Here is a 14,239-nt window from a genome sequence, read left to right on the forward strand (position 1 = left end):
CATTTTTTATTAAAAGATAACAAGGTTTTAGATTATGAATAAAAACTTGGAACACACGTGATAATTTTTGATTTGAGCTTCCTAAATAGACAGCATTTCTGTGCCTACAATGGCAAAAAAATGCAATCTAGGTTGGAGGACACCCACTACATTTTGTGACACACAACAAACACTCAGGTCACCAGACAGCCTTATAAATAAAGGCTAAAGGATACTGTCGTTGCTGAGATTGTTTGGCCATTCGTACATTCATTCTCTCGTTTTTGTTACTTACAACTCAGTGACCTCCTGCTCCTCTTCCCAGGCCTCCTTGTGTGTGAGCTGGCTGCTGCCTGTGCTCTTACATGTCCATATCCTCTCTCCATACCGAAGTAATCGAGCTTCATACTCTCTGAGCAGGACAGTTAAGGGCAAACCCACTTCAATAGAAAAGCTGCAATATTTTGCACTAAAAAATTTCCAACAAGACTAAAGCATCAAGCACACTTCTAAGAATAGCTGATCTGAAGAGAGCGTTGTCCATCCTCTATGAGAGGGCCAAATTCATAATAAATGCATGCGTGTAGCACAGCAGCCCAATAATTAAAGGGCCAGCTGCAGCAACAGTCTCCACGTATTTTCACATTTAAATATGGAATTAAGAGCAGTTTCAGGGAAAACAGGGTCAAATATACAAGACATGCAGTGAAATTCATATTACAGACACAGGATATAGTAAACCAATTGAGAGATTTAATAAATTAATATATTTACACATGCCATCCCTATGTGTATGCCTTTCATATGCTGAACACCAATTCAGATTTTTCGAAGAATATTTCAGCTCTGTAGGTCTATATATGCAAGTGAATGTTTGCGAGAATTTTTCATCTCCAAAAATAAAGCACATTAACACAGGATAAAAAAAAAAAGAAATCCATAAGACTCCAGTGGTTGAAACAACATCTTTTGATGTGATCAAGGTGGTGTTGGATGAGAACAGACAAAAATGTAAAAAAAATATTTAACATATATCTTGCCATTGCAGTCTCTAGGCACAATCATTATTTCAAGCTCAATTAAACTTCCTTGAACTTGATACATGCAGAGCGCTAGGAAGTGTAATCAAACTTGAAATCAAAGCAAGGAGACTGAAGAGTAGGGGGACTGTGGAACTGGCCAACCTATGCATTGTACGAATTTGTAATATTTTATCATACACGTAAAACTTAAATTCTGTTGCTTTGAAAAGCAAAAACAGAAGTGCCAAAAAATATTATAGAAGTGCGAAATACGCTTTTTCATATCAATCGTTATCACTTTTAGTTTTTATATTTATATTTTTTATTTATCTTTCAATGAGGCTTTCAAAAAATGTGTCCTGTCATCAACAGATCCCATTTATGTTTAATGAAAATTTCTCATTAGAACTTAAAATAATTTTGTACATTTAATTTTATTATTATTATTTTATCCCTTTTTCTCCCAATTTTGGAATGCCCAATTCCCACTACTTACTATGTCGTCGTGGTGGCGTGGTTACTCACCTCAATCCAGGTGGCGGAGGACAAGTCTCTGTTGCCGTCAATCTGCGCATCCTATCACGTGGCTCATTTTGCATGACACCGCGGGGACTCGCAGCATGTGGAGACTCATGCTACTCTCCGTGATCCACGCACAACTTAACACTAACCCCATAGAGCGAAAACCACTTAATTGTGACAACAAGGAAGTTACCCCATGTGACTTTACCCTCCCTAGCAACCGAGCCAATTTGGTTGCTTAGGAGACCTGGCTGGTGTCACTCAGCACACCCTGGATTCAACCTTGTACCTCCAGGGGTGGTAGTCAATGTCAATAGTCGCTGAACTACCTGCCCCCCCCAATGACAAAATAAGGTAAGTGCCAAAATATTTGTATCGGTGCATTCCTATTGCAGATAACAAGATTTATAGTGGGAAAAAATATATATTTTCGCACCCAAAGGCGACTGGATCGGTTCCATAGACGTCGATTAAACCACTGGAGTCGTATGGATTAAATTTAACTTTTTGAAGCTTTAAAGTTCTGGCCACCGTTCACTTGCATTGTATGTACCTAAAGAGCTGAAATATTCTTCTAAAAATCTTCAATTGTGTTATGCAGAAGAAAGTCAAACATGTGATGGCATGAGTAAATTATGAGAATTTTCATTTTAGGTTAAATATTCTTTTATGTGTATCTGGGCTGATTTTGCATAGTTCATTAAATAAAAATTAAGTACATCTGCCCTACCATAATAAATTTTTTTCATAGTGACTGAAATAGCTTTCAAGCAATTAATTTGATCTGTACACGCTGTGCTTGGGAGTCGAACCCCCGACCATGACGTTGCTAGCGCTTTGCTCAACAAGTGAATAGTGGCAGTCAGTTCCACCCAACATATGTTTTGTGTGCATGGAAGTGTAAATAGAGTCCTCGGGTAGAGTAAATGACAGCAAACTTCACATTTGAGTAACCTAACCATTTAGTAAGCAGTAAGTTACCGTCGCCAGCAATGTTCAAACCCCACCTTCAAAGGCCATGTTAGCCAATTCGACGCAAGCAAACTGGAACGCACAAAATGATTGACAGGTAAGAAAGTTTCTCATTGGCTAAAAAAGGTCGGGCTGCCCATACACTTTTTTTTGTTGTTGCTGGTTACAGACATACACCTACGAAATATGGGCATCTAGAAATGTGTCTGGACTCTTCATACAAGAGAAGCGTGTTCCAGGTCAAAACCTTCACAGAAATAACAATCATGACTGGTGCTGATGCCCTAAAGTTCGGCTTTACTCATTCTGTCAATCATGGCCAGACTCACGTGGTTCGGAGAGAACATCTCACGCGCAGAAAAATCCTTCTGGTTTCCCCTCAATCAACCTGAAGCTTGAGCTCAAACTATTCACAACAAAAGCCATACACTCAAAGCATGCTATAAAGAAACTATTACAGACCCTAACCCCACAGCCGACACTGTACAGGAGCATCAAATACGTCCTTATGTACTCGAGCTGTAAGTCAGCGTTACACAAGCTTGAGTCATGGCAGTTTGGATTGGAAACTGTTTAGCCAGACGTCATCAAAAAAGACTGTGTCCCCTGATGCTAGCCTGCTAACATTAGCGCGCTGTAAAAAAAACATACAGAGAAAGAGTATTCGCAGACAACTCTTCAACAACATACCTTTCAGCACGCTTCATCGCTAAAAATAAAAAATAAAAGCAAAAACAACATTCACGTCTGTTTTACAGTTTGACCTCGCGTAATATGCGCGTCATGGTCACCTTTAGCCGGTTAGCATTACATTGAGATGAAAATAAACGCGTAAACACACAGCGTTCCTACAACCCGACCAGTGTGGAAATAACAGGCCGAGACTCGTGCAAGTGTTTGATGCATGTCCCGCGATTGTGGAGGTAGTGATAAAGGATACTCTTTGTTCCTGAAGGCCTCTTTAGTGTGCTCGATGATAAACACCTCCTCTCCAGGGCCTGGCGCCTCCGATAGCGGCTTAGCCAACGAGTACGGCTTCCGACCCAGCAACGGTGCCATCTTGGGCAACTGCTGCTGCGGTCACGGAACTATCGGTAAAGTACCGAAAGAACCCGGCTCTGTCTAATCTTGGACCGAATATCCAGCGAAATCTGCGCGTGATGACGGAGTAGCGTCGGGGCTTGAATTTATGAAGCGCGTGAAAACAAAACGAAAACAAAACAACGGCTTTTTAGGTCAGTTACATCTCAGTAAGATTCGCTGGTTCTCGAGAGCCGATAAGGTCATGGTGATCTGGCTGTAAGGGTGTTTTGTACGGAGTGAACGGAAGCTCCTGAGTGCCGGAGATGAAAGCGCGAAACGCGGCGGAGGCGGTCCGTCAGAGCGGGTATGGCGGACTTTCATAAAGCCGCTCCGGTCCGTGTTGCGGTCGAATATCCAGGCCAGAACGACGTCCCAATCCCTTGTCCGCCGCGACTGTACACCGCGTAGATACTGTTTTGCGGGTCGTGTTGATTACATAAACAAGAGTGTTTATAGCTGATTGAAAAATGGCGGGAGTTCCTGCTACACCGGCAACATTCCGTACAACCTCAAAACTCAGTTACCCCAGTAGCAGGCAGCGTCTCAAGGACAAGCCCCTCCCACTACTAGCAGATATTGGTTATTAAAAAACTACGACACAGAATGGGGTATTGTATTGGTCGATTGAACTTTCAGTCAAACATACTCCACCTTTTGTCAAAGCAACATCCCTTCACTCAAAAATATAACGAGTGTTTGGAAGCATGCTTTGAGGTGAGTTTTGTGGTAAATTCATAGGAAATTTCCAAATGTTTTTTATTAATAATGAAGTTCATCAACTGTTCGTCTGATTGATGAACTTCATTATTAATAAAAAACATATTTCGTTTTATAAAGGTCAGAATATATATATGGCCAAATGATCTACGTTCGCTTGAAAGGGGCAGGGACAATAGAGAGTGCACAGGACATTTTTGTTCCAATTAAAGAGTCTTGAACAAACTGTTTACACGTGGTTCAATGAAGAGCCAATGTACACAGATTCTCAATTAAAATTCCCCTTTCACACATGTAATGATATAATATCATTGTTCGAAGCATTTAACTTAAACTAAAACCATTCCATTGAAACTTAATTAAAAATACCAATAACTTTCATATGTAGCATAAACATTTTGTAATTTGTAGAATACTCAGTGTGTTTATCTGCACGATCTTACACCGAGTAATAAACAGACTGCATGTGTTCATGTAAACTCCATAAACAGCTTTTCTTTATTGGTGTTAAGTCATATAATGCTTAAGAATAAACCAATCGACACGGGTCGTTTTTGCTCATTACCCTGATTTCGTGTTGCATGGAAACAACTTTACCGGAGTTCATAAGCCCAAAGTATTCTTTGTTAAGATGTGAATGCTAGGCGTCTGCATACAGGACACATGATGCAAATTTCGTCATCAATAGAGTGCTCAAGCACTAAAAGTGTGGCCCACTTTTTCTGAAAGCGCACAATGTGCATGCATCAATTATTTGCAGTAACTAGTGGGTCCACAAGGTGGCAACACTCACAGTTGAGCCTGTCACGAAGAAGCACTAGAAGATGTTGCCGCCAATAAACAACAGGAGAAGAATGTGGAAACATTAACAGTGGATGTGCACGTCAAGTGCGTGAGTGTGAAGAGGTCAGGAGATACCTGAATTTGTATAACTCGTGTCTTAAAGAATATAAAGACATATTTATGGGTCTAAACTCTTGAAGATAAATAGTCCAGTCTCTCATAGCAGTCATAGCACGCATGCGGCAAGTCAAATAATGTATACTTTGAAAGGCTTGCGTTCCGACTACGCAGATGCTAAAGAATACTTTGGTTGCCTGTGTTGCTGATTGCTTTGCGCATATTATGCGTGATGCATATTTCATGTCAGCACAGTCCACGCAGACTACTGGTCTGTGTGCGGCCCAGACTTCTCGACATGTGGACAGTCCTTGTCTACATTAAACTGACTCATTAACAACATACACCAAAATGTGAGAAAAGCCATATAAATCCAAAGTGATTTAATTTCTGCCACTTTAAAGAAGAAAAGGTTCATTTTAGCCAGGCAACACTACATGGATCATGCAAAAAATGTTTTTTTTTTTAGTATTTAAGAAATACTTCAAATACAATTGAAAGTGGGAACCTTTATAGATAAAATACAATATATGAGTGACCTTACAATATATAAAAGATAAGCATTCCTTTTATAATATAAAGTTCAGTGATTGGATCCAACACAATTAAAAGCAACAGGCAAATAAAGAAAACAAAAGAATAACTGCATGCATTGAAGTGTTTTTTTTTTTTTTTACCAATAAAGAGATATCTCTAAAAAAAGAAATACAAATATTAGTATACTCTTAAAAAAAGTAATTCAAATGAAAATAAATCTTGAACTAATGAACAGCAAACTAGTGTCTACCAAGTATTACTCCATGCATAACACATGTGCGTTATAATGATAAAGATCTTTCTCATAGATTGAGAAAGATGCATTTTACAATCAAAAAATTGCTTAACCTTCATAAGAAAATACCTGAAAAATAGCAAGTAAAATCTTGTTATGGACAAACATTGCAAGCCTTTCAAGCTTATTTGTTGATCATATAAAGGCAACTTTCATGAGTTTGGCCGATTGTAAAAACGTCTCTTAATATGTTTAGTCTCGGCTGAAAATTTGGCCTGCACTGTTTAGTATCATGGTGCTAACTCAGACTTGAGTTTTGTTCTGTGCAGACTCTTTTAAGCGGTGGGGCTCCAACTACCTCCTCATCCTCCTTTAAAAAAAACAATAATGTCATACATGGCCTGAGTAAATCATTGGTGCTTTGTAAAACACAAATCAGTTTTGCATAATACCTATCTAATATCTATTTGAATTTATCCAAATCAGCAGATGAGTGTTTGTATGAATGTAGCTGGAATGATACCTGAGCAGACAGAGATAACATGTCTTCTTTAATTAGTGTTGGGGGCTCATCTGTGACCTCACTGCTGGATGTTGACGGCCCTAAATAGGAGGTTTCATCATGAGAAGCAAAGAATACAAGTATGCATGTCAAATTAACCCTTTAATGCATACCTCGGGTCTTTAGTGAACCAGGATCTCATTACACCCCTATGCCTCATCCATTTTTTTTTGTATTTGCCCCCCACACCTTAAGTATTCCTCAAACATTCTCTTCTAATGGAGTTAAAAAAGAAAAACACAAAAGGCAAAATTGCCAAAAACAAATAAATAAATAAAATAAATGTAGGATTTACATTTATATGTTTGTTACAAGAATAATTAGTACTATATTCATACAAATGACTACTATATTGTGTTGATTTTTGTGTGACAATATTGAATTATCTGTATCCCATATGCATGTACACATACATATTATACATGTTATTTCTTACTCAAGGTGGTGCTGTTGTTTCAGTGATTGATTTGCATTTGACATTGACATTTGACAAAAAAGCAACCTGGAAGTAAACTAAAGCAAGTAAAACATATGAACAGTATGATATGATATTTGGTGTACTATTGAAATTATGAAAGTTGTGTATCTATTTAGACATATATATATATATATACACTCACCTAAAGGATTATTAGGAACACCTGTTCAATTTCTCATTAATGCAATTATCTAATCAACCAATCACATGGCAGTTGCTTCAATGCATTTAGGGGTGTGGTCCTGGTCAAGACAATCGCCTGAACTCCAAACTGAATGTCAGAATGGGAAAGAAAGGTGATTTAAGCAATTTTGAGCGTGGCATGGTTGTTGGTGCCACACGGGCCGGTCTGAGTATTTCACAATCTGCTCAGTTACTGGGATTTTCACGCACAACCATTTCTAGGGTTTACAAAGAATGGTGTGAAAAGGGAAATACATCCAGTATGCGGCAGTCCTGTGGGCGAAAATGTCTTGTTGATGCTAGAGGTCAGAGGAGAATGGGCCGACTGATTCAAGCTGATAGAAGAGCAACTTTGACTGAAATAACCACTCGTTACAACCGAGGTATGCAGCAAAGCATTTGTGAAGCCACAACACGCACAACCTTGAGGCGGATGGGCTACAACAGCAGAAGACCCCACCGGGTACCACTCATCTCCACTACAAATAGGAAAAAGAGGCTACAATTTGCAAGACCTCACCAAAATTGGACAGTTGAAGACTGGAAAAATGTTGCCTGGTCTGATGAGTCTCGATTTCTGTTGAGACATTCAGATGGTCGAGTCAGAATTTGGCGTAAACAGAATGAGAACATGGATCCATCATGCCTTGTTACCACTGTGCAGGCTGGTGGTGGTGTAATGGTGTGGGGGATGTTTTCTTGGCACACTTTAGGCACCTTAGTGCCAATTGGGCATCGTTTAAATGCCACGGCCTACCTGAGCATTGTTTCTGACCATGTCCATCCCTTTATGGCCACCATGTACCCATCCTCTGATGGCTACTTCCAGCAGGATAATGCACCATGTCACAAAGCTCGAATCATTTCAAATTGGTTTCTTGAACATGACAATGAGTTCACTGTACTAAAATGGCCCCCACAGTCACCAGATCTCAACCCAATAGAGCATCTTTGGGATGTGGTGGAACAGGAGCTTCGTGCCCTGGATGTGCATCCCACAAATCTCCATCAACTGCAAGATGCTATCCTATCAATATGGGCCAACATTTCTAAAGAATGCTTTCAGCACCTTGTTGAATCAATGCCACGTAGAATTAAGGCAGTTCTGAAGGCGAAAGGGGGTCAAACACAGTATTAGTATGGTGTTCCTAATAATCCTTTAGGTGAGTGTATATATATATATATATATATATACACACACACACAATGGCGGCCAAAAGTTTGGAATAATGTACAGATTTTGCTCTTATGGAAATAAATTGGTACCTTTATTCACCAAAATGGCATTCAACTGATCACAATATATAGTCAGGACATTAATAACATGAAAAATTACAATTTGACCAAATATATTCAGAAATTTTAAACTACTTCAAAGAATTCTCATAAAAAATCCTCCACATGAAGCAATGACAGCTTTGCAGATCCTTGACATTCTAGCTGTCAGTTTGTCCAGATACTCAGGTGGCATTTCACCCCACACTTATCTTAATTGTCTTATCGGGCACTTCTCACGCACCTTACAGTCTAACTGATCCCACAAAAGCTCAATGGGGTTAAGATCCATAACACTCTTTTCCAATTATCTGTTGTCCTATGTTTGTGTTTCTTTGCCCACTCTAACCTTTTGTTTTTGTTTTTCTGTTTCAAAAGTGGCTCACATCCATCCTTGTTTATACAATAACTTGTTAGAAACAGCACAAGCCTTGATACTATTTCTGAAGTGACATTTTTTAATTACTAACGGAGGCTTGGACGCATAAGTAAGTAGTTCCATGCACAAATGCCTTTTTATGACCGTACTCAGTTTTTCCTAATTTTCTAAAAATGTACTTGTTCATTGAACTGTTGTATATAAGCAATATCACACTCACAATCGTGCTATATGGCCCTACATCAGCACTACTGTAATTACCTATGCAGAGGTGTATAGTAACGAAGTACAAATACTTTGTTACTGTACTTAAGTACAGTTTTTAAATGTTTCTACTTAATGGAGTATAAATATTTCTTTGGAATTTTACTTTCACTATTCACTACATTCTGAAGAGAAAATGTATACTTTTTCTCCAGAACCTTTCGTTACTTTTGCCAAAAATAGCAGCTGTACGTTTAAAAATGCATTGTGATCAGTGATAGTGATGTGTGATTTGTTAAACGAATCAAAAGGGTCGAATCTTTTACATGTTATTCCTTTGAACTGAACAAAAATGTTCAAAAACGGTCCGAATGATTCGTTTGGCGAAACTGAATCAAAATCACAAGCATATTGATAAACAAGGATTGATGGCTGGATGTGTGTTTGTGTGTGAGAGAGAGAGAGCGCGTGTGCAATCACATGTTGACACACTGTTAAAGCTGATGCTGTCAGCTTTAACAGTGGAAAATAGATGTCCAAGAGGGGGTATTCCTCTCTATTTCGTGGTAGCCAGTCCGCAAGAGTCATTCACTAGAGAAACAGCGATGTCCTCCGCCATTTTAAACAGTATGTATCCAATGTGGAACTCTGATAAAAGGTAAGCACTTGAGTTCTGTAATAAATCAGTCTGTTGTGTCTCTCAGCATGAGCCTTAATCCTGAAGTTGTTTTTTTTTAAAGCCGTTTAAAGCTAGTTCCTAGTTTTGGTAATGTATTAGTAATACGAGCGATCACGGAGCGCAATTCATTGTAAACATTGACTAACAGATTCACTTTACATCACCAACTGGCTCATATTACACACATCTTTTGTCACCACCTGCTGGCTAACATATGTAATTTCAAAAATAAAGCCAGTAACTCCAAACAGATACACTTCAGTTTAGAAGAGCATGAACGCGAAGTGATACACACACAGTGAAGCGTCCGAGTGCTGATGGTGTCACATCATCAGTGTTCATGGAACGTCTCCCGTCCAATCAGTTTCGAGGACCAGAACTAACTGTGGTATATATATATATATATATATATATATATATATATATATATATATATATATATATAAAATATGTAATATTTTACGTTTTAAAGTATTAGAAAATAAAAAAAAATCATCATTGAGCACAATTACAGATACGGGCAGGGGTGTTCATTATGGGAGTTTTGATATAGAGCATGTCTCTGTAATGTGATTATTCGGTTTTTGTTTAAGCTACTCTAATGCTTTTGAGTGAGCTCATTATGGGTGTTAGATTTCACCCCTTATAAAACAATCCCTGAACGAGAACACATTTGCTCTTCCTCTGAATATCAATACTGGTATATTTACTCTGACAATATTACACAGATACAAAATTAACATTATAATTAACTTATTTGATAATTGCCCAAACTTTAACCTGTAATGAACTATATGAGGATGTGATCATTGCAGAAAAGCTATTAGATACCTCACCTCTCTCAGCTTCCATAGACTCCTGTCCCAGTGTGGGTGGCTGAGAATCCTCTGTGCGGAAGTAAGGTACATGGGACGGGCTCACTGCCTCACTGACATGCTGTGGACTGGAGTTGCCACTGCTGTCCACTTTTGTATTAGACTGATAGGCATCCGAAAGGAAACTCTGGTTACTGTTGTCATCTGTTTATGAAAATTATACAAAAATATATTTGTGGGCAGTCTCAAGAAGAAACTATGAAAATGTTTTTTCAATACTTCAAACATAACCAAACCACTTTTTGTCAAGAGCAAAGGATGCAATTAAGGTAACTAGAGCATAACAAAAAAAAAAAAAAAAGTTGATTTACTTTCAATAGGGAATGCTCAGAATTGTTTACAGAGGAAATATCAAGCTTTATTGTTGTACATAAACATAAACCTTGTATTACCCTGAAAATCCAGTAGCACTGAACGAGCATTTTCCAATACTACATCTGTAGGAAAGGCCTTTAATTCCCTCACCTTACCTGACCCTTTGGGTTTATATATCTGAAAAAGAGAGAAAGCCATTCTGAGCAAGCACGTTAGAATTGAATGTTTGTTTGAGATGATTTGTGATATCTTTATTGATTCACACACCTGTTTTGTCTCTGTAACAGGCACCCATTTGAATATCCGAAGAGAAGTGTCTCCCACTGTAACCCACTTTTTTTCCCTATCGGACAAGAAAAATCATACAGGAGAATCTCACCAAAACATTTGTGGTCACATTTCACCTCGTAATTAAAAAATAAGTAACATTTTTCTTAAAGAAAATTAAGAATGATTTCAAGACCATTAACATTATTGCATTAATGTGACTTTTTGTTAATGACAATTAAGCACAACACTAATATGGATAGATAGTTGGAAATAAGAATAAAATGTACATATCCATACTGTAAAAATCAGACATTCTGAACTTGTCGATCGACGATATCTTTTTTTACAGTTTAACTACTCTGAAAGATCCCCCATTGCCATGTCCAAGACACACCCACGCGCTATTTATAGTGAAGCTCATTGGTTGCCTCGCTTGTCTGTCATGTCATTAAATGACGTCACCCTCCACGCCTACGCAGAAGAAAAGAAACTTGTCTCCTGTAGACTTCAAACGGGCTACTTACCACCGCCGGACCCGTTCAATTGCTGCCATTACTTTTTTTATATCATCTTTAGCTCGGCTGCGTGTCTCTGCTCGTACGGACCGCCCGGACATTTTAATGAGTTTTATTCGTTTGTCAAGATCTGCTTCTTTCTTGCCTTCCTCCGTCAACGACTTGATCTCGTGCTCGTCCTCGCGAGACTTTATAACGCGCCAGTGACACTGCCTCTCTGTATTATTCACTGCCGCAATATTATTTATTTTCTTTACAAAACATAAAACTTAATTTAGATTATGTTATATAATAATTAACATTTGGCAGCACAACATCAAAAGAGGCTATTTAATTCATTCACGCAGTCAACTTTTGCTACCACCAGAAAGCAGTGTTCGTCATCTACTGTAGGCCTACAGTATACTAGCGATGAGTTGTCAGGTCCATTCCTACTATGCAGTCTAGTTTCATATTTTTGTCATTTGTTTTTGTGTATTAGATAAAATATTAAATTCACCATTTGATTTGTTTTAATGGAGATCCTGCTAGTTAGTTTGTAATCACAATTACATGTGAGAATGTTGACATTTGTGTGAGTGCTACTGAATGCACAAACTCCTGAAAAACTGAGAATATGTTCAGTCATATTGCAGGTTTCTTCATTTTTTCCTTTTTCCAAAAACATTCTTTAAACAGCATACATTTTCTTTAAAATATTGTTTTAATTGGTAATAAATGTATAACTACTAGCGAAGGATTGTTCATAAATGGTTATTCATTAAGTTGGTTTATCACACCTTAAAACATTCCATTCTGTTTGTTTTCAGAACTCGGGATAAAAATATAAATTTCAAATGATGGTTAATATTTTTTCAAAATTAATTTCAAGTTGACAAGTGTAAGCTAACTGTCAATTCCTCACTGAGCAATAGCAAACTTAAATCTTTATTTTCATCCTGTTAGGTTCCATTCTGTTCATTTTCATACCATTGTTTGAATAAATTATAATACTTCCTGACATTTCAACCAAGGCACATACATTGTTTTATGTTCAAAAGGTAATACATAATAGGAATAACCTGACAATTATAATACAGTGCATTCAGAAAGTATTCAGACCCCTTAATTTTTTTCACATTTAAAGTCCCCATGAATTCAAAATTGACCATTCTTACTTTGTTTGCCTAAATTGATCGTTTTGTGGTGAACAATTCATCCATGCAAGTCAATCCACACAAAAAAAAAAATTTGGCTTCCTAATCTTTAATCAAAATCTGAAAATTCCCCGCCCCTCTGCATTGGAGGACCTTGCCTGATGACGTAGGTTTGACGGTTTAGGTGTCTCCTTAACATCCGTAACCACGCCCCTCCAACTGACAGTAGACAGGCTGCCTGTGTGTTTGCGAGCATTGACAGCGTGTGAAAGGAGAGATGGCGAGGAGGTGCATTTTTGGTTGTGACACTCACGGAACACTTTTTACCATTCGAACCCTCCGCATGTAACGGCTCAAACATGTAAGGTCTGATTCCCCCGTGATCGAAATTATCCTCTGTGTGTTCCTGTTCTTCTTCATCTTCCTCCTCCTGCTGCAGGAAGGGGACTGCTGGCGGTGTTTCAGGCGCGAGTAATCCTCAACAACCGATTGTAAACTTGCGTTAAGATCTGCCTCCATTTCTGAATGAAACACCTACTTTTTTAGATCCAATCAGGTGCTAGTTGGAAAAAAAAGCCACGCCCACTATTTTGCCTCATTTAGTATTCCGTTTCTCTCGGAAATACGTCACAACAATGGAGAAAAGTCGTTTGCAACTTCCGGTTCACGGGGACTTTAAGTGAAAGGCGAGTTTGAGGGCAAGTAAATGATAAGAGAATTCTCGTTTTTGGGTTAATTATTCCTTTAAATATGTCACTGTCGTATTCCCTGTTGTCTTTAATTTTTGTACTTTTATGTTGAAATTCTTGTTTAGTTCCTATTTGCTGTTAGTTTTGTAGTCCTTTGTAGTTTTATTCCTTGTTCTCCCTGATTATTTCTCATTTCCTGATTGTTTCCCCAAGTGTTCCTCGTTCCCTTGTTTGTTCCCTTGTGTATTTAAGCCCTTGGTTTCCTGTGTCAGTTCTTGCATGTTTAGTTTCATGATCTGTGCTTGGTTCCCTATGTTTTGGTTTTCTTTACATTCCGAGTTTGTTTGCTTTTTCTTTGATAATAAAGATGTGTACTAGATCTACTTTCCTTGACTGCCTCTTGACAGTCACCAAGGGAATGATATCTTGCTGGCAAATATCAATGTGGATTCGTTGAAATTGTGAGAATTACTTGGGATAGCCTTGGGAGCGACAGTTAACTGTGTTCAAACTTTAATAAATCAGTACTGTTTACATATTGATTGTTTTATATAAAGTGCATTCAGGAAGTATTTAGACCCCTTCATTTTTTTTTCACATCAATCTACACTCCATACCCCCATAATGAAGATTTTTGATAACTTGAAATATAACGTTGACATAAGTGTTCAGACCCTTGCAATGACACTTGAAATTGAGCACAGGTGCATCC

The 14,239-nt window shown here is 38.2% G+C and overlaps 2 protein-coding genes across 3 annotated transcripts in view; both read right to left on the minus strand.

The window, feature by feature from the left end:
- The window catches only part of LOC127661775 (tyrosine-protein kinase BAZ1B-like), a 40,050-nt gene extending 35,962 nt beyond the window's left edge, over positions 1–4,088 (minus strand). Inside the window, exons 1-2 of one of the 2 annotated variants that reach the window (XM_052152659.1) lie at positions 3,436–4,088; positions 275–391 (exon numbers count right to left, since the gene is read on the minus strand). In XM_052152659.1, coding sequence (XP_052008619.1) covers positions 275–391; positions 3,436–3,554 — 236 coding nt within the window. In that variant the 5' untranslated portion in view covers positions 3,555–4,088. Of the gene's footprint in view, positions 1–274; positions 392–1,526; positions 1,652–3,435 lie in introns of those variants that run through there. The other variant, XM_052152660.1, reaches the window with a different exon arrangement.
- A 1,470-nt stretch (positions 4,089–5,558) lies between these two features.
- Positions 5,559–11,897, minus strand: LOC127662008 (B-cell CLL/lymphoma 7 protein family member B-B-like). The gene is made up of 6 exons (XM_052153020.1): positions 11,712–11,897; positions 11,185–11,260; positions 10,995–11,094; positions 10,564–10,746; positions 6,491–6,570; positions 5,559–6,337 (listed from the first exon to the last, which is right to left on the minus strand). The coding sequence occupies exons 1-6, from the start codon at positions 11,801–11,803 to the stop codon at positions 6,266–6,268; spliced, it is 603 nt and encodes a 200-aa protein (XP_052008980.1). The 5' UTR covers positions 11,804–11,897; the 3' UTR covers positions 5,559–6,265.
- Between the last annotated feature and the right edge of the window lie 2,342 nt (positions 11,898–14,239).

The sequence above is a fragment of the Xyrauchen texanus genome, chromosome 21 (assembly GCF_025860055.1).
Source record: "Xyrauchen texanus isolate HMW12.3.18 chromosome 21, RBS_HiC_50CHRs, whole genome shotgun sequence".
NCBI classification, from domain to species: Eukaryota; Metazoa; Chordata; class Actinopteri; order Cypriniformes; family Catostomidae; genus Xyrauchen; species Xyrauchen texanus.

Excerpts from the sequence above, each read along its gene's own strand:
- LOC127662008 (XM_052153020.1), bottom strand. The coding sequence starts at position 11,803 with ATGTCCGGGCGGTCCGTACGAGCAGAGACACGCAGCCGAGCTAAAGAT. Across the intron at positions 10,747-10,994 it reads AGTGCTACTGGATTTTCAGG|ATGACAACAGTAACCAGAGT; the intron begins GTAATACAAGGT and ends TTTCATAAACAG. Across the intron at positions 6,338-6,490 it reads TGTTATCTCTGTCTGCTCAG|GAGGATGAGGAGGTAGTTGG; the intron begins GTATCATTCCAG and ends TTTTTTTTAAAG.